This window comes from Spermophilus citellus (assembly GCF_964194105.1).
Source record: "Spermophilus citellus genome assembly, chromosome: 7".
NCBI lineage: Eukaryota > Metazoa > Chordata > Mammalia > Rodentia > Sciuridae > Spermophilus > Spermophilus citellus.
The window spans coordinates 141,415,457-141,443,394 of NC_138188.1; the positions used below are offsets into that span (position 1 = coordinate 141,415,457).

At 34.0% G+C, this 27,938-nt stretch overlaps 2 protein-coding genes across 4 annotated transcripts in view; one reads left to right on the top strand and one right to left on the bottom strand.

Annotated features, from left to right (window-relative positions):
• The first annotated feature begins 1,009 nt into the window (after positions 1-1,009).
• Positions 1,010-22,738, top strand: CHODL (chondrolectin). 2 transcript variants are annotated; one of them, XM_081302410.1, is made up of 7 exons: positions 1,010-1,601; positions 11,216-11,525; positions 11,649-11,806; positions 15,798-15,884; positions 17,696-17,798; positions 19,973-20,051; positions 21,333-21,467. In XM_081302410.1, exons 1-7 carry the CDS (start codon positions 1,523-1,525, stop codon positions 21,333-21,335), a joined length of 819 nt encoding a protein of 272 aa, XP_081158536.1. In that variant the 5' UTR covers positions 1,010-1,522; the 3' UTR covers positions 21,336-21,467. The 2 variants fall into 2 exon arrangements, with proteins under 2 accessions (XP_081158536.1, XP_081158535.1); XM_081302409.1 differs by lacking the exon at positions 19,973-20,051 and having other exon boundaries at positions 21,333-22,738.
• A 2,242-nt stretch (positions 22,739-24,980) lies between these two features.
• The window catches only part of TMPRSS15 (transmembrane serine protease 15), a gene marked incomplete at both ends in the record, with an annotated part of 140,241 nt that continues 137,283 nt past the window's right edge, over positions 24,981-27,938 (bottom strand). For both annotated transcript variants that reach the window (XM_081301347.1, XM_081301346.1), the window contains one exon: positions 24,981-25,136. In XM_081301347.1, the coding sequence (XP_081157473.1) occupies positions 24,981-25,136 (156 nt within the window). The remainder of the gene's footprint in view (positions 25,137-27,938) is intronic.

A 27,938-nucleotide genomic window follows, 5' to 3' on the forward strand; every position in this document is an offset into this window, starting at 1 on the left:
AGAGTGGTTTTAATAGTATTTAAAATCCTTCCAAGGGCTAAATTTTGGGATTCTACAAGATTTGTGCTTACTGTGGTAGTGGAAGTTCCCTTTTCCAAGAAAACAATACTACAAATATTTAGACTATTCTTAAGACTAATGAAAATCAAAGAAGGTGAGATGTGAGAGGAAGGTGTACTACCTATTAAGAAGAAAGAATTTTATTTAATAAATTCTGGTGCATTTAAGCAACATAATGGGAAAATACTCATTCTAGTAAAGCTCATTTTGAAAACATTTTCAGGGCTCATACCATGGACTAGATATAGATAAAACTCTCATGAATTTTTTCCCAATACATCAGGAAACTGGTAGAACAATCCTTGGGTAGACTGGTATGGTAAATGCTGGTCAAACCCTTTATAGGTCCTAAAATGAGCTTTATTAGTAATGTAAACCCTAGGTCACAGATTATTGAAAAGAAATCCAGGAATTTCCCAAGAAGTGAGAATATTTATTTTGTCTTCATGGCTTTCACCAGTTGCAAAAACTGAGACCAAAATCATTTGGGAAAACCATGTTTCCAATATTCTTTTCAATTTGCTTCTGTGGCAATTTAGTCAAACAACCTGCTTGGAAATAAGCTATTTGCAGAACTGAGGTGGGGGAAAACCTGCGACAGTATATAATTCACTGAGTAGGTTTTGGCTCCCACTCTGCCAATCCATTTTAAATAGTGGCCACTGCCCTGCATCTAGCAATGCATATGATCAAGCAATTTAGCACAAAAAGAGAAAGGCCCCACGACTTGGCATCGTTGTGGACATTTATCTTTGAGAAAACCAAATGGATCCAACTTTTGCCAGAGTTTAATAGCAAAGCTGTCACATTTTACACAAATGAGTATCCAGTCTGTTAGCGAATGGCAAGAGGGAATGGGGAGGAGGGGAGGGAAGGAGTGGGACTGCTGACTGGACTGTTTTCAAAGTGGCTCCAGTTTTTAGGGGAGTGGCTGGGGATGCTCCGCTGGCAGGAGAGACGAAGTAGTTAAAAATTATTACTAGCTAGGGGCCGGAACCTCGGGATGTGGGTATATAAGACCCGGCTTCCAGCGCAGAGCCGCCAACGCTGCTGCTGCTGCTGCTGCTGCTGCTGTGGGAGCCGCTATCAGAGCGCAGGGGTTCAGCCGCTCAGTATCTAGAGGCCAAAGGAGAGAAGAGGGGGTAACTGTCGGGTCCAAACTGGGGTTCCCGCTTCACCTCTGGAACAGATACAGGACCTCCTAACTTCTGTCCCCTAACCCCCAAACGCGCACCCCTGAAGTTCTGCGCTCTAGTTCAGCACACCCGCGCGTGGCACAGACACGCCTGGCGACAGGTCCTTGCCCAGGGCGATGCCTGCAAGAGCCCTGGAGGCTGGGTTCGGGTGGAGGGATTAGGACCCAGCGGGGAGACAGGAAGGCTGCGGAGTTAGAACCGCCCGCTGCACCACGGGTGGAGGCTGCCTGGGCTCCACGCACACCTGCTTCTGCCGCTTTGCCGCGATGATCCGGGTGGTCTCACTGCTCCTGGGTGCCGCGCTCCTCTGCAGCCACGGAGCCTTCTGCCGTCGGGTGGTCAGCGGTGAGTCAGGGGGCCGCCAGCCAAGCGGACTGCATGGGACAAGGGACCATGAGGCAGCCCGTCCCAGGGTGGAGCCGGTCTCAAAGGTTGGAAACCTGTACGGGGTGGGGGATCGGAAAGAGGTGGGGAAAAATGGATGGTTTTATTCTTACTCTTTTTCTTCCAAACATATAGGAAAAAAGTTTAATTTTTTTTTTTTTCTTAGTGTCTAGCCCAGAAGCTGCGGAGCAAACTCTTGCTAAATAATGAAAGGTAGACTCTTTTGCAGGAGTGATTTCCACTTTCTTTGTAAGACAGTTGACCACAAGGCAGGGTTGGGCACCTGCAAAAGGGGCGGGGTAGGGTGGAGGCCCGTGGATCCTGGAAACTGAGGAGCTACCACAGAAATGCTACCCCCTGTTGGCCTGACTCCACTTCAGTTCCCTCCGCATATTCACAGGGGTGATTTCTGAGACCACACCATTTCTGTGCTGGTCGCTCACGGATGCTTGTGCAAAGCAGCCTTTGTTCTCAGCAGGCCAGGCACAGACTCCTTTCCTTTGCACACCCCTTTCCAAGTTAAAGGCCTCAGAAAATTAAGTCAGCTGGAGTTGGATTGAGGTGTATTTGGTAACCACTGCAGGTTCGTGCATATAGAAGGTATAAAATTAAGTTTGTCAAATTAGTGCAAGGGAAATAGATAAAATTGGCAAGCTTCCCAGCTTTATCTCTGATTTTTCTTTTTCGACGTTCACTGTCTTGTTGAGCTATTTATATGTCATATAAATAGCTCCCTTCCATTTTTTTTTTTTTTGAAAAGACTAAAAGAAAATGTAGATTCTTAGTGGCTAGGATGATGTGAATAGGGCCCTACTTGAAGGTTGAACATAGCCATGTTGGTAATTGTAGAATTACCTTGGTAATTGTAGAATTACCTTGCTGTGCTCATCAAACTGTTACAATAAACATTTGTTGGATGCACATGGGCATGTATTTTAAGGGTGAAAGGGCCTTTTTTAACGTAAAAAGGAATTACCTTCCTTTTCATATCTTGTGCATCTGTACAACAGGTGTCACTAGATGTAGAGATAGATGACAGCAACTTAATCAGTTGTGAAGCCAGACCTGTAGAACATGACACATTAAACTTAATTGTTACCGATCTTCCCTTCAGCAATGAGTGTTGTTCCACAATGACAGAATATAATTCTGGAAAGTGTGCTTATCAATCACTCTTCACTAACTCTTTTTCAGGAAGTGCAGAAGCTATGATATTAGATTCCCTCCCCCAATTTTTGCTGAGAATAAAAAGTTCACTGCAAGGAACTACCTAACAGTTTAAATTACATATTTGCCTGTCTCAACAAGAAAATTTCATGCAAATGAATGAGTATCAGAGACCATGCTTTGAGCATGAGGTGTTTTTTAAACAAATAGAAACACTTTCTTGACTTAAAAAATAATTTTTGATATGTTCTTGTTTACATGCCTTAAAATTTAAAGGAAGGAAAAAGATTCCTAAAGTAAAAATAAAACTTAATGAAATTGCTGACAAAAAGTTTATATTGTGTTCTTTTGGTACATGAATAATTCCAAACCTTTCACTCTATTTTCCTCTTAAGAATTTATAGGCATCTTGAAGGTGACATCTGGAAAATTTCTAATTAACTGAACATGATCTATTTGATTTAATATAAATGATGATGTTTACTTGATATTAAGACAATTACTTGGTTATGTTTTTCTTATGTGTAATTAGATTGTCTTTAGTCATAAAATTCACATTTGAAATTTAAACATCTGTAAATTGATTTGTGACTTTCATGCTTTGACAATTTGTTTTCCAAAAGATAAACTTCAGCCATGATGAGTTGAGCAGAGAGCAGCCAAATGCTTGTCATTTTTGAAGCAGGGTTTCCTAACAGGTCTGCTAGTATGCATTGACCTTCTCATGCCACTGGGACCATTAACTAAATCTCTTCTAAAGTGTCTGAGGAGAACTGAAGAAGCCTCTTTGGGGCCATTTTTGGGAACATACATCATATGAAATAAAGTTTCTATTTATTAAATTTCAATAAAATACTTCATAATTTCTAGGTAGTACACTAAAATATCCCTCAAAAAAGACTCTCACAAAATAATTCTTCATAGAGATTTGTTAGTTTAATATTTAAAGATATTCAATAATATACTTTCCAATAGTATTAAATACATTATTTCTAAAGTTCATAACATTATTTAAAAATAAGATTAAATTATTTTAGTAAAAAATACCATTTAAAACAACTTCATCATTATATTCTACCCATAAGATTTAGTAGCATAGAAGAGTGATAAGGAACTATTTTAATTCATGAATAAAATATATATATATATATATATATTACTGTGGTGACAGTAATTAAAGAGTATTTGTGGAATTTATGTTCTAAGTGAGGAAGTATTTTGAGGAACTTAGACATGGACTGATTTCTTACTAGACACAGATGTGTAGAGAATATTTGTGGGTGATGAATTCATTTAATTTTGTAATGTTGCTACTAAGTAGTGACATCTTTAAAACAAAGGTAAGAGAATTTTACCTGTGCTGCATGGATACATATGAAAAACAAGGCTGAAAATTCGGGTCTCTAAGTTGCCAGAATATGTTTAAGAACTAGTAACATTTTTAAACATTTGAAGTATTTTGAAATAATGCATTTATTTATTTATTTAACTTATACTTTCTCTTTTCTGTGCACACAGCATTGGTCCCTAGCCTACTTATGCTGCAAAATGGCATTGAGTGTATTTCATGGCACCTCCAGATTTCTTTCAAATACTTTAAAGTTATTAGTTTAATCTTATTACAACTGCCATATCATTTATTTCAGAGACTGGGTGATTTAGAAGCTTCTATTTCTATCATGCAGATAACATAGAGTATTGCAAGTTCATTGTTGGTGAGAAGAATACTATAGGTTAGTATAATAGTAAAGGAGATACAAGAGAACTGCTGGGTGTATCTCAGCCTGTGCAACAATTTCATGACATCATCAAAAGCAAAAAAATGATGACCATGCAGTTTCCAAATATGCAATTACTTTAAGTATCTCTTGGACAGGGAAGGAACAAATTAATTTCATTACTAGTCATTTAATAAACTACCCATTTATCAAAATCATTATTCCTTAACTGTCATTTGTCAAAATTTTATAGCTTTGGTTTTGCCACTTTTTCCTAAAGATGGAAATTCCTATACATTAATGTTAGAAAAGAGACAGTAACAGATAAAGAGACATAGAGGGTAATCCAGCTGATGCTTTGCCAATAATTTTTACTCTTTCCAACTGCCTTTTGTGCCAGGAAGTTGCACAGAGTGGATGGGTGTACACAGCTGTGAGGCAAGATTGCTTCTCTCACCATTTTTAGCATATCATTGAAAATCTAACACAAAATATAACTTGGTGAGTTACTTTATTTTGGGAATACATTTAGTTTGGGTCTAATTTGTTTTGTTTAGCATATAAAAGGGCTAGATTAAACTTCATTAAGTACATATATGGTTTGAAAAGTCTGAGATAACATGTATTCCAATATTAGCTCTGGTCTAAATTCACTAAAGTAAATTCAAAGGCTATCTAGAAACAAGTTCTTAATGCACAAACCTTTCCACCCAGTAATATTAACACCCAGTAATCAATAATTACTCCCTGTAATCAATAATTGATCAATCTAGTGATTACAATAGATAACATACACAATGTATATCTTTGTTTCTTCAGTATCTTTGTTCATGAAATATTTCATTGGTATCTTTTGTTTGAGATAAATATGGAGACAACATCAAAATCAGGTTAAATGAATTGCAGAGCCTGAAAGGTGGTTTAACCCCCTGCTTTGACACTTGTGATGTGTGGGAAATTGGGAAAATCATTAAACTTCTCTACCTCCTTTGTCTCATTTTAAAAATGATGAAAACACCTACATCATAGGTGTGCCTGGAGAACTAAATGGTTTCAAACACAGTTGTGCAAATTGTGCTGTGCTCAGAAATGCATATCAAGAAGATAAGAGGAACAAAGATTGGTAAGTGCTGTGCCTAAAGAGGAAGCTTCCTAGAGACAAGGAAACACTTCCTGGTTGAACAGGTGGTAAGGGGGACTTCTTAGCCATCCAGCGTGAGGAGAGATCATGTTTTCCTAATTTATCCAATTACATGGATTGAGATGGAAGTGAGGTACTGCACTCTAAATTATTGATAAATGGCAGGATGTGGTTATTATGTTATTTATACAAAACTCATAAACACTCTGATTTCTTTTTAGGAAAAAAAACTCAGGCCAGGAAAATTTAAGTAATTCCAATACCCATAACCCATGTGTACATTGGAAACTTGTTCTTTCTGATTGGAAGAGTGGACTCTTCAGTCACACTGTTACATAATTTCGTTTATTACTCTAATCTCTATTTCAAATAACAGGATTTTGGAAAAAAAAAACAGTAAGTCTCATCCATTTCTCAGAAAGCTTGTAGTATTTCCCAGCTGCAGAAGTAGGGCTTGCTTTTGCAACCGGCATCCATAAAATGACCCATGACTGCAGATTTGATTTTATATGAGTATGGTCTCCATCTGTAGTGCACTCTGTAACTAAGTGCATTATAAAATATCTGATGCAAAAACAAAAGTTTCTATAATAAAATGTTTTACTTAAAATAAAAATTCTTAAGGGATTGGTGTACTGAGACCTAAAAGCAGAACACTTAAGCTTAATAGCATTCCCTTTCTCTTTAGTTAAAAAAAATATTGGCATGTTTCTCAGAGATCATGCTATCCAGTACATTGTAATATCAATATTAATTTTAGTGAGATTTTGAAGAAGGTAGGAAGGAATTATGAAAAATTATTTTATAGAATTCTATTGATAGGTCCAAAGTTCAGTGCTGTTTTATATAGCTTTTTTTGTAATTAGAGATAATGCATAATTAAAAATAAGAATTTGTAATATGTCTTCTATGTTTTGATTGAACAAGTATGATCTAAATTCAGTACTTACCTAACACTTATAGTATTTGATTATAGTGTGGGACATAAGAAAAGTTTTGCCACCTTCATAATTACTGTATATTCAACTATAAGAAAATAAATAATAAAAGCAAAATAAAATTAGCAAATTGATCCTTTCTATTCTGAAAGAAAAAAAAAAAAACAAATGCCATGACTTCATGACTTTGGCCTTGCTTTTTACATCATTCCCCAAAGAACTTCAAAGCTCTGCCAATATTTAGCTCTACAGAAATTTTCATAACTAAGGAAAAACACAAGACCATCTATTAATGGTAATAGTAGCAGAATTTTAGTTGTGAGTGAAGGAGTGTTTATTTTAGAAGCCATGACTAAGAATTATCTCCAAATAAAAGTATGTGTATATATATCTGGGTGTGTGTATGTACGTATATATGTGCAAATGAAATAATAGGGTGAATATTTCAGTACAGAAAAACTTAATTATATATTTCTTAGATTTAAACTGTATTAATCTCCTAGTGTGTATTCAGAGTATGTTAATGAAAATGAGTGCAATGACACTATCTTGGATTTTCTTTTTCTCCATATATTTTTTAAAACTTGGGTGGAAGCTCTTTTGTCTGTCTCTCATATATAATCCCATAATTAAAGAATTTTTCCGACTACAGATACTGGGTTACAGTTATTTAGTGTTAGTATAAAGGTAATCTTAGTATAATGAAAAACACTATAATCATTCTAAGAATACTTACCTTTCCCATAAAATATCAATGGAAGGTTTTAGTTGAATATTCATTTGAAAGTAAGAGACAGGGGAATTCTCCATGTGATCTCACAGAAAGAAGGAGGTAATCATAATTGTTCTCTAGGAAGATTAGCATTTACAGAAGTGGGAAAGTTGCTTCCAGAATATCTGCATTAACAGAAGGTTTCTGGGAATTAGGACAACATTTGTTTCCCAGCTGTTGGAGTTCCACAGTGATAGCAGCCAAATGGGATCAGTTGAAATGCAGCAAGAGGTTCAGAAGCTTCTGCTTCTGCTGATTTTTCTGCAACTTGGACAAAATTTGCACAATAAGGTAGAAATCTGTAGTAAAATAGAATTGGATATAAAGAAATTCACAGTGTCAGCTTTAACTGATTATATGTAAACCATAAAAAATTGTGCAACGTATCCATAATTTCCTGGAAATTGCCTTGCTAGTGGTTTTTTTATTTCAAAACCTGAAGGCACAGTTAATATTTAGTCAATACCATTTGGAGTTCATATATCTGTTCCCATTTAAAATTGGCTACTGTCCTTATCCCCTGTGGGTCCCTTTTCTGTGCAGCCATCGCAATCTCCACTTCTTCATCCAGGACTCATGTACCATTCCATTATCCACAACCAAAAATTGCCTGCTGCAAAGAGTGTCAAGGCTTGCTGTTGTCCAGAGCCCATGTGGTATTAGTTGTCAATTATTTTAAATATATTCCCTGTCTATACAGATTATTATTATTATTATTATTATTATTATTATTATTATTTTCTATAAATTAACAGTAATGTTAGGAGTTTCCATATGATACTTAAAGCTATCCTCTGCAGTTTACTAGAACTGCTGTCTTAATTTTACAAATGAATTTATTCTCATCACTATTTTTGTATCCTCATCACTGGTTAATCATTCTGGCACTTGTTTTTTAATATATCGCAGGAAATCAGTTGTGATTTTTAGCATATAAATCATAGCCAGGCATCTCCTGATATATGCTGGCTTTGTTACAAATAAATACAATTTGCTCATTAAAACATCTGACTTTTCTGTTTTTTTTTTCTTTAATTTGAAATCTTTTTGACATCTTATAAAACAATCTTCTTGGAAAATTTAACATTTCAAAAGTTTGGAATCAAATCCAAGTTTTGAAAGTTCTTGGATTAAAAAGTTAAAACAAATTGGAAACTCAAGGGAATGTAGTTAAGACATATTTGGAGACTCAGAAATATGTAAAGAATGTAGCAGATGAAAATAAACACAGATTGCTCTTAAAATGCAAGCATAAAAATATGGGCTCAATAGCACAATAGGAACGACCATTTTAAACAATGAAATCATCACAAAAACTAATAATGTATAAGGATAAATTTTAAAACAATATTTATATTAGAGCCAACCATTGGAACTTCCATTATCTCATCTCAAAGATCCTTTATTTTCAGACCAAAGCCTGAAGCTTCCTGCTGAAGTCTCTTTTACTTGTTTCCCAAGGTCATTCACATTTAGTATGTTATTTTTTGTTAACAGTGAGTTTAGCCAGTCTGTTAATCTGTTCGTATTTTTCAGTATGCTGTTGCTGTTTCCAGATCCCAGTTAATAAGACAAAGGAGAAAACGGGCCGGCTTGCTGGCATTGCTGGAATCATTATTTTATGTTCTCAGCTTGTGTCAAGATCCTGAGTGCCTGTCAGTCAGACACTGTTATGAGGTTAATGGCCTGCTGCCGATTTCTGCTCCCTTCTGAGTGTTACCATAGGTCATTAATTGCTGATTCTGGGGAGCTGGGTGGATATGATACACTTGCTCAGTGTGCTGTACTGTAATTAAGAGTATGAATTTTGAAAGCTGTATGATTTTTACAAGTATTGAAGTATGTAACACCCTCTAAACCCAAACTACTGATAGTTTAGATAAATAGTCGAAAAAGGCCTTCAAACCCAACAAGAGTAATGTTTATGCAGATGAACTGTAAGAAAGTAGTAAAAGTATCTTAACTGATTAGAAAAGTATTTTGACTTAGTTTTACATAAAATACTAGATGGTCTATTTTACAGGACCCAAAACATCAGAACAGGACTAAGAGTTTGCAAAGTTAACAATGGAGGTTAGAGATGAACATTTGGAAAAACAAAACCAGAAAGCATGGTCTTTCTGGAGATTGTCTTTATAGTCTTGGCACTATATGCTTGGTGGTGAAAGATAAGGGAAACCTGAGCAGTAGAATCATTGGAATTCTGTTGCTGGTGAAGTTAGATAAATCCTGTCTACTGTGATGTTCTTTTACATATGGCTTGAATGTGACCCAATAGTATCATTCCTAATTGCAGTTATGCCACTAATTGAAAAAATATTCTGCCTAATATGTATGTGAAATTCTATTTTAAATATGTTTATTTTAAGCAAAATCTTGTTGCTTATGTGTTTACAACTTCATAGATGTTTTTACCAGAAGTAAATTTATGATGTCATAAAATAAAGTTTGAGAAAAAGGTGATGTTCCATTGAGAAATTTCAAGAGTCATCTTGAACTGCTGTGTAGTTCTGGATAACAAAAAAAAAATGTATTCAAAAATATATAATGCCTTTTAAAGTCAGTAGATTTTGGGATAGGTGATTAAGTGCAGTGCTAAAACTTACAAATGGCTTTAATATACAAGTAAAAAATAAAGATTACATTTTAAACTTTCCTTGAAAATTTGAATATTGTTTTTTATGTATAGATTTTGAACATTTGCCTGACCCTGATATTTATTCCTAAAAATATGTAATAAAATCTCAAATAAATAATACAATTAATTTAGAATTAATTTTAATGTAATTTTGAATTAAGGAATGTTTTTAAAATGCAGGGCTACTATGTTCAAACTAAAAAAGAACTAACTTTGGTTTAATGGAATGTTCTTTAGGTTTAATTTTAAGAAATCATTGGTATTTACTATATGTTTCATGTAGAAATAGATCCTCTACAATGGTAAATAATTTGTTCTCAAGTCTGCCAAATATTTATCACCTTATCACTTTTGGGCTAATCATTTTTAACTGTCTTCAAATGACAAGTTTGTTCAAATTTCAGCCTGTCCTTATCTCCACTCAAATTAACAGAAAGGCTATAATTAGTAATTTGAGATCTGTTACTAGCCTATTTATTTCATTATATCTTCATTCTTTCTGCTTTTTAAGCCATTTATATTTTTTGTAATATTTTAAAAAATTAAGTACTCAGTTCTCTAAGTTCAAATTTGGAAGTTTTCACTGAGAATTTATTCATCTTAGATTTTTCATAAAGTCAAAGAAAATGTTGGCATAGGGATTGAAGTTCACATACAACATGTCAAATAAAACCAGAAAATACTCAGTGAATTGACAATGAGTGATTTCCCCCACCCACCACCCCCCGCCCAAAGATAGCACTCTGGAAGTCTATCCAGTTACTTCTGGTATACTTTTATATTAAATAATTTTTATTTCTATAATTACTTTCTTTCTGGCCTCTATTAACTTTTAGTTTTAATGGATTTGCTCTGAGATATATAAAAATAAATTTTCACTGTAAATATGCCACTTTGCTGCTTCTTCAGAACATCACAGATGAAATTGTTTTACTTTTCTTGTTTTTAATAAGTTAAATTCCTACATGAGTTATCTTCCAAATTTACAAATGAGTCAGCTTTCTTTTACAAGTTGAAAGTAATAAGCTAGAAAATAAATCTTACAAAAGAATTCAATAAGAAAAACATTCTTGATGGTGTGTTTCCTGTCTTGATTGGTTCTTTAATTTTGATTATTAGTGGCCTAATGAATATAGTACAGATAATAAGTGTATGTGTATATTTTTTTCTCCTTTTTTTTTTTTTTTTTTTTTTTTTTTAGGCCAAAAGGTGTGCTTTGCTGACTCGAAGCATCCTTGCTACAAAATGGCCTACTTCCATGAACTGTCCAGCCGAGTGAGCTTTCAGGAGGCACGCCAGGCTTGTGAGAGTGAGGGAGGCATGCTCCTCAGTCTTGAGAATGAAGCAGAACAGAAGTTAATAGAGAGCATGCTGCAAAACCTGACAAAACCTGGGACAGGCATTTCTGATGGTGACTTCTGGATAGGGCTTTGGAGAAATGGAGATGGTCAAACATCTGGTGCCTGCCCAGATCTCTACCAGTGGTCTGATGGAAGCAGTTCCCAGTACCGGTCAGTATGAATCCTAAAGAGTCCTGTGGTGCTCTGGGGAATGAAAATTCTGTTTCCTGTAAAGATGTCAGAAACCAACAAACAAAACTACTCAAAAGTGTTTCTGTCACTCTCTTCCTGCAGAAACTGGTACACTGATGAACCTTCCTGTGGAAGTGAAAAGTGTGTTGTGATGTATCATCAACCAACTGCCAATCCTGGCCTTGGAGGTCCTTACCTTTACCAATGGAATGATGACAGGTGTAACATGAAGCACAATTATATCTGCAAGTATGAACCAGGTAAGAAATAGCATCAGTAAGTATAGAAGATTTTGTGCATATTTGCTCATATTAGGTTTTGTCTTTAAGCTTTGCTACCTTGGGCTTTTTTTTTGTTTTTCTGCTGTGAAATATAAATCACCTTGCAGCTTTTCCTATTGCTTGGCATAATGAGGCAAATTTGTGTCCTTTATAGCAAACTGTCCAATGAGCAAAATAGAAGGGAGTTAATAGAAACATCTGGAGAAGTGTCTTTAAGAAAAAAAATAGTCATTAAAAAACACAAATTGTGTTTTTGTGATCGATTTTATTTTATAAACAATGAATGTATATATTAAAATAGCTTAATATTTAGTGTAGTGGATGGAAAGAAGGTATAAGCCAGCAAAATTCCTATAGACTTATACATGGAGTGATAATCCTTCAGATGATTTCATTTGAACCCAAGGGAACAAAGCAACTTTCTTCTGGAGTGTTAGTTTGGCATGCCGTAGCATAATACTTGGCATATGGTCCTTAGTAAAAATCTGTCTGATCATAGCTCCTTTCACCATAGTGAAAAAACATAGAGACATTTAACACGTTCTCCCTCTGATTCCCATTCTTTGAATTGTGCCTTCTTAATTAGCTTTATTTTGAAATCTCTACTCACTTAACACACACAGCAAACAGGAAGATTGCATTGACCTAAGCTAGACTACTGTGGTTTCCTGCTTAAAATGGTAATTTTGAATGACTTTGAATAGGACACCTCAACTAAATTGATGTTTAACTGAAAGAAGAACTAATCAAAACTATGTAAACTCATATTTTTTAATCATCTGACAAAGTCCTTAAGGTTTTTTTATTTTTTTTGTGGCTGTTTTTCTGCACGGTGTTTGAAAGTGTCATTTTAACTCCTCTAAAGGGCTGTCTGCTTGACCTTATAATATGTTTTCACAGAAGGCAATTATAACCAAGTACTGCTGCTTCCATTATTCTCTTGAAATTACATGATTTCTTTTTCTCATAAGACCGTAAAGCGCAAGGGATTATTTGGATTATATTTACCCTTCTTTCTGTTTACCCTGCTCTTGAGAATATTAGCCAACTTTGTATATCCCTGGTGAGTTTATTCTTTAACCTCTTTGGTTGTTAAATCCATCATTACCTTCCTGGAAGCCTTTCCAAAGCTAAGACTGTTATGTACTTTTGCTCTTCCTCTTTGTATTTTTCTCATGGAAAAATATAAAGTTGAGATAATCTAATATTTAAAATTTTTATCACTATGTACTTAAAAGTATTGGATGAAACAAAGAATACATTATAAGAACATTCTTAGTAAAATGTCTCCCTTGTGTTTCTTTTGACTTATTAGGTGAGCTACCTGATCATTTTATTTTACTATTATTTTATTTGCATTCAAACTTTCTCTGTTATTTATGACATAAGCAAACTTACAATATTCTTTTCTTATTTTGTGTTAGTAATCTAGGTTTATATTATTCATATAAAAGAATTTAAGACATTCTACATTCTGCCCAATCTTCAAATAATCTACATTTATTAAGACACCTTTTACATACTTACTGTTTCTTATCATATGCACAGGGTTAGAGTTGCTTTTATAAATCTGCTTAGAATTTTTATTCTTTATTTTAATTTTAACATTTTACTCTTTGTTTTCTATGTAGTCAGGTTTCCTCAAACTTAACTTCCTACTTTGTAGAGGATTTGGTTTCATTAATTTCCCAGGTTTATAGTCACTGCTTGGCTTTCAGTGGTGAGGAGTTAAAGGACTTAGGACTATAACTAATTAAAAAATAAAAATTATAACACTGATTATTTTGAACTTTATTTTCCAACTTTACTAGAACTACTAAGTGATATGAACTCTTATCTTTCTGCTCCTGCACACCATCTAATAGTATTACCAGTGACATCAAAAGTGGTGAAAAATATTAACCTTGCTAGGAAGAAATGGAATAATTCACTTTTAAGCTTCTTTCTCTCCTCTCTTCATTTTTTGTTAGTGGACTGTGAGTTGCATTACTGTTCCTTGGGTCTACCAATATCAATCCAAAGATATTTTCATTAGGTTAGATCTGAAGCTAAAATTTACATATTAAAATTGTCTTATGCACTCTTATTTTTAGATACTAAAAAAAGTATGCAATTATGTTCCTAAAATTATATTTAATCAGCAGTAATATAAAAGTTTGATGAAATTATTTTAAAAAGTAACCAGTTCAATGTTGATTTATTGCATATTGTCTATAATTTGCTCAATAAATACCAGTTGACTACCTGAAGTCATAGAATGACTAACATCTGTAGAATATAGGTTAGGACTGAATCTGGAACCTAAAGGAGGCTATTAAAGTGTTAAATGACTAGAGACTCTATGGCAATAAAAGAGTAGTAAACATCACTTTTAAAATATCTGTATTCTAAATATGATATAAGATATTGCACATGATTTTTTTTCACATCAACTGGCAAAAGTAAACAGAATTACATTTTTAGAACAAATGAAAGCAAATTTATAGGTTGCTTGATTATAAAATTTACTTTCTCTAAATTATTAATAAACGAAATAATTCCTTAGATGAAAAATACATTAAGCGGTTGTTACAGAAGCAGGTAATTGGTTCATGTGCTTGACTGTATCAAGTACAAAACTGCACTTTCAAGCACTTCTTTACATTGACCTCAGTGAAAAAGTTGTTATTGATTGGGGAAGTTGTGCTCTACATGTAGCAAATCATGGTAAGAAATTTCAACATTTAAAATTTTTGGTTATTGAAGAAATCTCATATCATAAAAGCAGAAAAGAAACAACTTCAAGCTTGAATTTATTATTGTAATATAAAGAAGTAGATACTATTGGAAAGCAAATCTAAGAATGGCATTGTTTGTGTAGGACAGGAATGTGCTTCAGAACATTGTTGAGTCTTGAATCACCGATTCAAAACGCAATCCATAAATAGTCATCTGCAGATTATTATGCAAGAAGAAACCTAAATGTTAAATTGATGTTAGTAAATAGGTCATATTTGCTTGTCTTTGAATTGCATCTAAAGTCTCCTTCTTGTGTTTGCAAGTTCTTGCTTCTCTTTGTCTAACTTCGCTTCTACTTTATCATTATTGCCTGTAGCAGGGTGTCATCAACACAGACCTGCCCTCAATTGCTAAGTACAGTTTCAGAGGGAATTCATCAAGGGATCTTTTCATTCAAGCATAATTTAAGTGTTGACTGTATAGTTAGAACATTTTATGTTAACCACAGCCACATCAATGTTTATAGCAGCACAATTCACAATAGCTAGAATGTGGAACCAACCTAGATGCTCTTCAATAGATGAATGGATTAAAAAATGTGGCATTTATACACAATGGAATATTACTCAGCACTAAAAACTAATAAAATCATGGCATTTGCAAGCAAATGGATGGCATTAGAGCAGATTACGCTAAGTGAAGTTAGCTAATCCCTAAAAAACAAATGCCTAATGTCTTCTCTAATATAAAGGTGGTGACTCAAAATGGGATAGGGAGGAAGAGCATGAAAAGAAGAATACCACTAAATAGGGAAGAGAGGTGGGAGGGAAAAAGAGGGAGAAGGGGAGTTGCACAGAAGATGGAAGGAGAACCTCATTGTTATAGAGAATACATATATGATGTTGTAAAGAGAAAAAGAAAAAAAAGTGTGTCACTAGATTGGATAGAGAGAAAGAATGGGAGAGGAGGGGAGGAGTAGGGAGGATAGGAATGGCAGCAGAATAGAATAGACAATAAGATTGATGTATGTACATTCCATGTATTATTATATATCAAAATGCATTATACTGTCATGTATGACTAAAAAAATAAATAAAGATTTAAAAAAAGTTTAAATTCAGAACACATTCTTAGTTGTAAACAATTCAGAAATCAAAGTCAGTATGTTTTCACTGTTTTAATAAAAAATTATTTTTATCTGTTTTCATTTCTCTTGTTTAATTATTATGATTTCTGCACTAATTATTTACAGAGATTAACCCAACAGAACCTGTAGAAAAGCCTTATCTTACAAACCAACCAGGAGACACCCATCAAAATGTGGTTGTTACTGAAGCAGGTAATTGGTTCACATGTATTGACTCTGTGGAGTACAGAACTTCACTTTCCAATATTGGTTTGTTTGACCCCAGTGAAATAGTTCGTGTTGTTTAGGGAAGTGGTACACTAAATACGGGCCAATGGGAGTTTAATTTTGAACTAATTTACAACAAATTATGCTATGCTACTCTTTTAGTAGAAGAACCTGCTTTTGTTTCTTAAGATTTACACTTCTAGGGAATATATCTGGTACTAAACTAAGTGATCCATGTGAAACCCTGGATCTACAAAGAATTTCTCCAATACAGGGGAAAATTTCATGCAATGCCGCCAAACAATGATGTGCTGGTAAATGGAGATTGTCTGAGTGAGGTGTAAAATGAAAAGCCATATTTGTAGACTTTTCCAATTTCTGTAATGTAAATATTGCTACCTGGCTAGTTTCAGACTACCAAAGTGACATCACCACATAGCACTTTGGGAAGAGATGCCTCCCAAATACCATTGCCTACTAAGAAAATGAAATGCAATACCCAATGCAAACTGCATGTTAATCAGAAACTGCTCTCAATATCAGTTAAGGGCTCTTTTTAGCATAACCCTATGCCAATTGGATAGAAGATTTCTTTTTATTAGTTGCTTTGCAAAGATTGAGCCCAAGACCCAAAGTCTTAAAATCTTTATGCAGGTGATTCAAAATCCCTAAAATAATAAGACATATTTACTCTTTACCTTTATCATTATATATTAAATATGATAATGGTATTTTAAAAATAAAATATTTCATTAATTGTTAAAATGCTTTCTATCACTATTGGAGGCTCAAAAGAGGAGATGAAATATCCCCAAATTACCCTTTCACTAAATCTCACTAATATTTCTTCTGTTAAGAAAGGAAGGGATATGCAGTTAAAAGACTAGCTTGATCTTCATCTGGTTCACTTTGACCAGTTATTTAGATGAGTCATAATGACAGCTGAGAGCTTGCAAGCTAAATTCATGGGTTGTTCAATTTCCACTCCTTGTACAGGCGTGATATTAAGACAGTACTTTTCAGTTTCCAGGTGTATGATCTAAAAACTGCTCAGAATATCTAAACCTAATTAAAGATATCAGTAAATAATTATGTTAGGAATATTTCATCTTGTATAACATTGAAAAGATATCTAATAAAGTCATTTCATGCTGTGTAAGACTTGAGTGCCGCAGATTTTTTGTTTTAAATTTTACTAAGAATACCTAACATTATCAAGTGTGATGGGAAAGGATTAAAATGATTCATTTTAGAATTTAATTAAGATCATGTCTTTGTGCCTGTGGAGTCTTATGTCTCTGGGTTATGATTGTATCATTAGTTAATATTTACATATTTTGACTTAATCCCAGAGACTTGCATAATATCATGGCACTGTTTATTGGCTAGGATAATTATCCAATAAGTCAACAACAATCTTAATAATTATTCCTTAATAGTCAGTGCTTGTTTCTCTAAGCAATGACTGAGGATTCATGAAATAAAGAAACAAAGATTACGAATAGATTATAAAAATTAGTCCATGTCTGAATTGCAGATTTAATAAAAGTTTTAAAAGTACAGATATTGAATTGGAGTATGACAATTGGTGGAGTAAAATTTAGTTTTTAAATTTTTACTAAAATATGGATATTTTATTTCATTAGATTTATAATAGTTTGGGATGAAACTTGTCTGGAATCTATTTATTGGTAATAGTTCTATTTGACCTTGATTTTGGGGGGGGGAATTCTTATGTGATTGGTATTAGAATCCTTCCTCACTATCTTTGTACACTGTCTGTTTTACTTTTGTAGGCATAATTCCTAATCTAATTTATGTTATTATACCAACGATACCACTGCTTTTACTGATATTGGTTGCTTTTGGAACCTGCTGTTTCCAGATGCTACATAAAAGGTAAATAATTCATTTATGGAGAGACAACTTGAAAAACTTTAAATGCCTTTTTTAGACAGCTTCCTCATAATTGTGACCAAAAGACCTGACAGAAACACTGTAGAGTCAGAAGAGTTTATTTGGGACTTAGGGTTTCAGAGGTCTCAGTACATAGATGGCCCACTCCACAGCTCTGGGCCCAAGATGATGCAGAAAATCATGGCAAAAGAAAGCAGCTCAAGGTATGGCAGTCAGGAAGAAGAGAGAGCTGCACCCTTCAGGGACAAAGGCACGTGTCTTATGACTTACCTCTTCAAGCCACAGGCCTACCTGCCTACATTTACCACCCAGTTAATTTATCAGTGGATTAATGCACTGATTAGGTTAAAACACTCATGATCCGCCAGGTATGGTGGCAATCACCTATAATCCCAGCGATTGGGGAGATTGAGACAGGAGAATCTGTAGTTTAAAGCCAGCCTCATCAAAAGAAAGGTGCTAAGCAACTCAGTGAGACTCTTGTCTCTAAATAAAATACAAAATAAGGCTGGAGATGTGACTCAGTGGTAGAGTGCCCTAAATTCAATCCCTGGTATCAAAGACCAAAAACAACAACAACAACAAAAACCCAGAGACACTCATAATCTAATCATTTCACCTGTATTCTTTCTTGCATTGTCTCACACATAATATGACACCTCATATCAAAACCATAATACGAGTATTCAGAAATCTTTAAAAAATATTACTGTAATATTAGTTATGTTTTAAATTTGGCTTCTGATGTTCATATCTGCCAATACAAATCCAGTACATTCAATCTTACACAATATACCTTGATTACAGAAGTCACACAGTGCACAGTTTAATCCTCACAACCTTATGAAGTAGGTGTTCTCTGTTTCTAGTTTTCAATTGGAAAGATGGTGCCTTAGGTGGTTAACTTCATCTGTCTTGGGTCCCACAAGTAGCATAGAGAAGGGATCTAAAATTTGAATGCTTATAAACTTAATAATAGATGCACTATGCTATACTCTCCACTAATTATTAAATATAGGAATTAATGCTAAGCCTTCCAATACTGACATCAATTTGTATGTACTTATAGTACCTTTTCCAAATTCAAGTCATAGAATTCTGATTTTTTTCCAAAGGGATATTCTAAGGATAGGAAATAAAGTACAGTGGTAAAAATATCTCATTCTTTGGCAGGTCTTTGAAACAAAATCAACCTTAGAAACAGATTTCTGAGGAATATTCCACCTTTTATATCTATTTATCCATACCCTTTCTTTAGAGAAGTTTTTCTTGTGTCAATTTGTCAATCAGATTTAAAAATGAAATATAAATAAGTAAAAGAAAGAGCAAAAGATATTGGATTTCAAACTAAAAGCATTTTTGTTAGAAAAGCCTAAACATCTTTGTTGGAGTATTTTAGATGATACTGATCTTAAAGAATGCCTCAAACAGAGAAGGATCTAATGAAATCATTCCTTAGATAAACCCCAAAGACTCCACTAAGTAACCAAAGACCCCAAAATAGTGTAGGTTAATGTAATTCACATACATTTTTAGAAGGATATAATCTGTAATTCCTTAGATGTAAAATCATTCTGAGTAATGACAAATAGAGCCTGGCAAATCAATATCATACCTGTGTCTTCCTGGCTTTCTAATATATATGTGGGACACAATGGAGGTTTATTTTTCAATATTGTGTACAGAATAAGGACAATAGTACATATGTAGTTGCTTGTCCTAATCCCTAAAACAATAGATGGAAAGATGATTTCTCATTGTGAAAATCTGTGAAGCAGAAGGATTGGATATAAGTCCCCTTCTAACCCGGCAAACTGTTAAGGAAGACCAGTGAGTGGCAGATCAGCTTGAGAAAATGATTTGAAAATATGAATTAGACATTCTCACCTGTAAAGTGAAAAGGGCTAAAAGTGCCAAGTAACTGCATTTTCTCAAAAATTGGTTTTGTTTTTCTCTCAAATAGTGCATTGTTATGGCAACTCTATTCATTCAAAATCTTGTAGGTTTATAAGGAAGCACAAAGATCTGTGGGCTTTACCATGTTTGAAATTCTCATAATGAGAGAATAAATGAAAACTCAGCATTTCCCGATGCCGGAATTAACTACAGTACTTCATTCATTCATTCTTAGATCCTCCCCTTTTCCTTTCTTCCAGGAAAGCAAGGAGAAACTTCATCAAAGACTCAACTCCATTATCATCTGAATGCCTTGCAGAAAGTTTAAATTCCAATCTGGTACACATGATGGTTTCTGTCATTCCATGTCATGTTCAAAATAACTCTCCTTCCCTTAAGCAGCAGTGATTCTTAAATACTAATTTTACACAAAAGTCACATTAATAACTTAACCAGTTTTTTTAACCATTTAAAAATATGGTTCTAATAAACTTTGCCTGACGTTTTGTATTTATGTTAGATGACTTTGTAGAATACAGTTATGTTTTTATTTATTTGGAGGAAAATCTACAAAATATAAAATTTGAATATAATATTTTTGTCATGAAACAGTTAAATTGAAGAGAATTAAATAATATTTAAAATACAATAGTAAGATGTGGTTAGAAATAGTTCTTCTCTTTGATGGAGTTCAGCAATGTCTGTGGGTGGTGAGGATGGGATGGGAGAGGCATGCCAGTGGGGGCTAGGGAAGATACTGCAGGTTTCAGAGTTGATGCTCATGGGAAGAAATTAGTGCAGAACACAGTAAACAAGGACAGGTTAAGAACAGTGATTCAGGTGAGAGATTAACCTCGGAAAACTAGACCAAAGGAGTCCAGGTCTTGACAAGTAATCTGGTAGAGGACTTAAGAAAACATGAATATACACTTCTGTAGGTCCCTGGAAAGACCTATTTCAGAGAGAAGTTAAACCACAAGCACAGGTTGGAAATGTGGGCTAGAGTGTTAGCTCTGACAAGAGTAAATTATAACTCAGATCTGATTAAGAAACTCAGATCTTCCCAAATTACCAAAGCGTGGCTCTGCCAATGAACTTCATTGGTTTCAGAGGCTGAGGCATAGTTAAGTTTTTAGGGGCCAAGTGACATAAGTATAGAACTGGAAAACTGATGGGAGGAAGGCCTAGGTGGCTCTTACACTTAGTACCAGAACAAGTTTTCTGATGATTTGATATTAAATGTGACATACATCCATGGAAGTATACTCAAAAAGCAAGATTATAAAAAAAGAAAAAAATCAATGACCAAGAACAAACACAAACACACACATGTTTACTGCGGAAAAATGAAAGATTTTTGTGTCAGACACATTTTTCTATCACCTTGAATTATGAAGATTCAGAGAAAGACACTTTTGGTGTTTGTCATCATAAGAATTGTTTGCCTTCTTTACACATTGGAATAATCCAGTATTTTTTGTAGGACTGGAAAAATATGCTGGTGAGAGAAGAAAGACTCATTTATAAATAAGTGTCTGAGAGATCTCCATTTGGACCAAGACTTGATTAGTTTGATAAGAAGTTTTAGGTGCTGAACTTATTTCTTTTTATGTTTTTCAGTAAAGGAAGAACAAAAACTAGCCCTAATCAGTCTACTTTGTGGATTTCAAAGAGTACCAGAAAGGAAAGTGGCATGGAAGTATAATAATATCTTGACTTGTCTCCAGAAAACAAAATTGTTTTATAATTCTGGATCAGCATAAGGAATGGCATCAGAACATTAGCTTGGAATGGCTTGAAATCTCAAAGGATCTGCAAGATGAACTGTAAGCTCCCCCTTGAGGCAAATATTCAAACAACTTTCATATGTTTATTATTTCATTTATAAAATATGCTGTGCTAATAATGGAGTGAGACATGCTTATTTTGCTAAAGGATGCACCCAAACTTCAACTAAATGGAATGGACCATGCAGATAAAATTGCTATCAACACATCAAGAGTATGTGTGTTGGAAGCAGTTATTTTTATTTTCTTTCACCTTTCATAGGTTGTAATCTAGTTAGAGTAAAGTAAATTGTATTGAAATTTACAGTGTGCAAAAATATTTTACCTTTGCATAAGTGTTTGATAAAAATGGACTGTTCTAATATTTATTTTTATGGCATTTCATTTTTCAATACATGCTGTTTTGATTAAAGAAGTCTATCACTGTTGTTAACTAAATTCACACATACTCACACACACAAATATATTACCATGGGGGTAAAAAATTCTTTTCTAGAAATTAATCATCTTCATTTGGTTTTTCTGCCTTTGGTTGGACAATGTTTAGGAAATATCTTCAGAAAGAAGCTGTTTCATTAACTGTGGTATAAATCTCCTGAAACACTTTACCTAGAGGCAAGCATTGTCTATTTCAATTGTGTAAGACGTGTGCCTTACAATAATTTTTCGTTTAAAATTCAACAGATTTTGTAATAGAATAACTTTACTAATAGCTATATAAACAGTAATGCAGTCAGTTGTGAACAAAAGAAGCGACATACACAGTATAAATCATATGTCTTCACATGTTGCCTATATAATTGCAAGTAGCTCTCTGAGGGTTCTGGAATCAATATGGTCCTTCCCTTCCCCACTAAACAAAGGTGGTTGTTTGGGGTTTGGGATTGACTCTGGAGGCAGATAGCTGCAGCATTTGCCCTGGCTGAATTTAGCCTAAGTATATGAAGAGGTCTTAGAGTTGGGACCAGGTGAATGGTTGCCATCAATATGGAGCTAAGCACAGCACATCAAGTTTTCAGGATGGGAAAAGTACTACAAATTAGGTGAATGAGTGTCACATGGGTAGGAAGTTATTAGTGTCTGAATATTCATTGAAGAGGGTTTGTTTGGCTAGTAAACAGTGGCTCCTTTCTGTCTTCTAATTTCTTCGATGCTTATAACTTGTTCTTCTCAAGATAGAGTTGTAACTATTTGGTCTTCAGATGTCCCTGTGCTCCTTTTAACCAAATAAAGGATCCTTGTTTCTGAAGAATGATCCTTGGTGTTGTCTAAATTTCTTATGTGAACACAAAGTCGATATGTGGCATCACTACATGAAGATGAAAACTGTTCAAGTGTGGTAAGAATGAAAGTTGTGGGCATAGAGCTAACAGAAAAACTTTTCTTTGTTAATTCTTTTCAGTTGGATAATAAAATGCTGTAATTAAGCATTTCCTGGGGTTCATTGGCAAAATTGAGGTGTGGAATAGAAAACAGTAGTTATTGACCCTTTTTCAGGTGCTTTGAGACTGAGAGAATGGCCATCTGCAAGCTGAGCTTAGATCTGGCCTCATTTTGCAATTCTTCTTTCCATGACTACTCATCCCCATAGAAGGAACTGGAGACCAGCTGCTAGCACCTCCCTGTTCCATCCAAACTACCATCACACACTTCTTCCCTTATTCAGGACTTGATGAAAGGGAGACTAGGTTTCTCCTGTGTTTTGCCACCCAGGACTGTAACAGCTGCACAGCAGAAGCAGGCGAATGATGGAGACCAGCTTTGCTTTCTCCTTTATCTTTATCCAGGTCTGAATAACTCTTCTGGTATTAATGACTAAACCCATAAATGACTAAAGGTGGAAAAATCAAACTCCTCTCTTATTAGAAGATGATACTGATTGTCCTAAGAGTTTTCTAAAAGTTTAGCTGACTTTCGAAAATGAAAAGGAGAAGATGGTATATCTGTTGTGTTCATGTTTTCAGAGCATAGCTTTAATATGTGCTGGAAAATACAGAAGAAATTCGGAATAATGTTCAAGTACTAAACACAAACAATAAAACCTATGCCTGCTGCTTCATCATTCCTGTTGACCAAGAATTAAAAAAAGTTCTTGAAGAGTGTGTTCAGGGGCTCCTGAATTTTGTCCTAAGAATAAAGTACACAGTTCTTTATGGGCATCTGTAGTCCTCCATCATGCTACACATTTTTATATGACATTTTCTCCTTAGTATGACTGTTACCAATGTGATGCTTTTGGTACCAGAATACATGCTACTGACCACTCTTCCCAAACTTACAAGATTTCAGGGACCACCTTTGCAGTGGCCCTGCTACCCTATTAAATGAATCTGTAATAATCATTCCTTCTGGGCATAATTCAAACTTCCTTTCTTTCATAAGGCCAATCCATACGGACTAATCCCTTCTTTAAACTCCTCTAAATATCACTCTCTTTTCTATCATATGCGTATGCAAGAATGTGTGAACATACGTGTTTTGCATTAAGTAAGTATAAATTTTGTGTACCCCAAATCAACAGATTCTGTGTGGTCAGCTAAATTGAAGTTTGCAGTTCCTCTGGAAATGATCCAAGACATTAAAGAAGCAAAGAAAATTCATTTATTACACATTTTTGGCCTTCTAATGGGCAATTCAGCTGTGTCTTAACAAGTTTTTCACATGCTAGAAATATCAAGTATAGTACACAAAAACCAAGAACAGAAAAACATTTCTAACAGTTCTATTTCTTTAATATGCCTGTTTATATTCTGAGACTTAAAAAGACTAGTTAAAATAAGTGGACAGTATGATTTATCCAGGTAAAAATGATCTGTATAGACTAACCATATTTGTTAATTTATTTTTTGTTTTAATGCTAAGGTGACATAGAGACCTGTGTGTATTTGCTGCTCAGTTTTATATGAGGGAAACAGGCAACTAATCATGTCACAATTAGGTCTGTGACATGAACTTACAATAAATATTTTATATGATCAGGGAAAATATTAAGTTTATGCTCAAGTTGAAATGGAAAGTCATTGGGTGGAAAAGCAAGAAAAGTGTTGAGATTCTGGAAATAACAAGCTAAACTGAAACCAGACAATTTAGAGTAGTTTATTTCAAACAATGACATACTTTGGGCAATACAATTTATTTCGTTTCTTTTTAAAATTTTTATCAAACTTTTAAAAATGTGTGGCATGTGTTTTAAAATCAAATCAATGTAAATAACAGACAATGGCAAAAATAATAATTAAAAACCAAGGAATGATATCTGTGAAAGAAAATCTGTTCAGAATGAAATCAAAATTGAGAAGTTACTTTGTGTCACAAAGATTAATTTTAAGATTTTTGTATTTTGTCCCTTCCTCTCATTCCAGCACTTTAAGTGGCCTATACTAGAATAAATAAGGCTTGTGGTAACTTTTCTTTTCTACCCACAAAACTCTCAGAGTGGGATAGGAAAACTGCCCACTTTCGTGTTTGTTTTCGGAAAGGCTTAATGTAGGAAACTCTGAATCCATTCTGTGAACCTTGTAACTCGGGCATACACCCCTGGGTGGTTAGGAAGGGCACACTTGTCTCCAAATGATGTCACACCAGCAAGGAGCCACCTGTTGTTTTCTTCGCACATTAATGGTCCTCCTGAATCTCCCTAAAAAGTGAGTCACATAAAAAGTTGTGGGTGTGTGTGGTTAATGAATATAAACAGAAGAGATTGTGTTAAGCAAATAAATCAAAAATAAATATTTATAAATATGATTTATTGCAAGCCCTCTGTAGATGTTCTTACCATCACTCTAGGCCACAAATGAGAACCCATTGCTCCTCAATAGGAAGAAAGAGCAAATTATGACAACTCAAACATAATTTGTAATATTTTACAATACCCTAAAACTTTCTTTAATATGGTGTTACACTCTAAAGCACAATAATGAATAGGAATGTAATTACTAGCAAAATATAAGTTAATAATTTTTTAAATAGATGCTGTAAAAAACATCTTATGAAGGACTCCAAAAAAATATAACTGATTCCATATTGTGATTTAAACAATAACTTATACATGGTGTTGATCTTTGTACTCTTGAGTGGGATTAAATTTTTGGCACTGAAAAAACACAATCAAATTTGAAAACCTCAACATTTCAAATGAAAGAGGCAAATCTTTGATATAATTCTATTAATAAGAACACATTTTCATCAGAGATTTCAACTGATGTAGAAAGGTTTTAATTTGAACAAATGCTAATTATAATTGAATCTAGTAAATTACACAACTTTTATTTGTGCACAATGATTCCTGAGTAATGATAATGATAATAGAACATGTATCATATTTAATGATGTAAAAGTGACAAGTATATCTCCTATGTTAATTATGTGAACATTTTAGATTAATTTATTGCCTTTTTATGAAATAATTTAAAGTCTTATACACTTTGTTTAAATAGACTGGTGTAGAAGAATATTTCATTCTTAGATTTATGTTAGAAAAAATCAGAGAGACTTTTTGTCTGAATCTTTATCATCTCTGATCCCTCTATTTAAAGGAAAAAATGGGGTCTATCAAAGCACTTTTATTCTAATCTTGGGTGCACAGGAACATAAATTACATTGACAATCACAGGTTACCTATATTCTAGATGTAAAAAATATGTTCAAGTTGTTTGAAGGTAGGGACTATGATTTTTATTTCTGCATCCTAAGCCCTTACCATATATATATATTTCAGGAATATTTATGAAACAATATTTATCCAAGATTTAAATTTCACATATAGTTTATGTCATTAAAAGTGCATTTCAACTGCTTGAATATTTTCAAGAGGAGTTATTTGATTTTCTTCATGTTTTCTAAAATAATTTAATTTTTATTTTAAGAGGGACCCAGACATTGATTATACAAACAAGGATTTTAGCTTACCCAGCCCATACTAGGTCAGTTGCAGTTATTCAAGACCAGGCAACAGGCTTGCTGCCTTTCTGGTGTGTGGTCTATCTGGCTGGGAGCCTGAGGTCTGTATCCATCATGTACCATCATCTCACTAAGCATTTCAGTGTAGTTATGGACCTTCTTGTCTTAAATATCTAATATGCTCAATGATGGTACTTTCTTCTTCCACTCTGAGATATGTTACTTCAAAAATATGAATTAATATCAAGAAGACAAAGTATTAACTTGAAATATATTTTTCCACTCACGTTATATTTATAAATAAACCTAAAAAATCACTACCTTTTCTGAGTATAAGGGCTGGTAACCATTTTTGTTTTGAATGATGGTTCTGAAACTTAACTATCAGAATCACCAAAGGTGATAAATGTGGAGCTCACAATGCCAGACTCTAATCTCAGAGGTTCTGATTTAGCAGGTGTGTGATGAGACCAGAGGATCTGCACTTCTAAAAAATTCTGAGGTGATGCAGATCTATCTGCTGGATTGAGGAAGGGTTTGAAAACTGCTAGTATGGAATGGTGAACAGAATGCCATCCCCTTAGTTTTACAGAGAGAAGTCATTCTCTAGTTATTGTTCTTACTTTTAAATCCAGACAAAATGCAAACCTTTGGTAATCCAGATGTTTAAGAACTTGTGAATGCATCATGAGGCAAATTCTGAGGTTAAAATCTTATGCTTCAAAGTTATTCAAACAATATATCAATAACAATTTTAAGTAGTGTATTCATCAATCAGTTAATCCTCTTATAAAACAGAGCATTAAAGTTGAACCAAGAAAATCATGTGACAATCTGAAGTAATGATTACTCAATTATGATAACATTTTGTTACATAAGGTATTTCCTTGTATATGAGAGATTTCTTACTTGTTGATGAATAGCATACTTACACTCTGAAATCAGAGCCAACCATAAGATCTCAAAGATCTGGCATGAGTTATCAGCTTAATGTGATCTTAACATCAATACCATTAGCCATCATATTTTCTGCTTAGTGAGTGAGGTGTCTTCCACACAATCCCCATTAACTATAATTGAGGTCGTACAGCTGATTTTCCTCCTGCACAATAATTCTATAAATCTCCCCTTAAGTGGCAATATATCTTACCTTTAGTACATCTTTCATTTTAAATGGAAAATATAAGATCCAGAGGTAATTTTTATACAAGAAAGCTATTCAATTTTACTTAAAATTTTGTGTTCATCAAAGCAGAATAAATGGAAAACTCAGTTGAAAGTTTAACATGACTTGAGACATTGATTTATGTGATTATATACATATATATATATGCATAAGTATCTACAGTCTTGTCAAATTATAATATATATGTGTTAATAAATGAATCAAGTTGTTATATTTTAACACAGTGAAATCACTTTCCACGATACAGGTTTCTACTTCCACATGTATAAATAATTCATTTGGTCAGTAATGCTTTCAGGTTTAATCTAATTCAGCAGATGTTAATGCATTAATATTTTATTAATTTTTAGATAC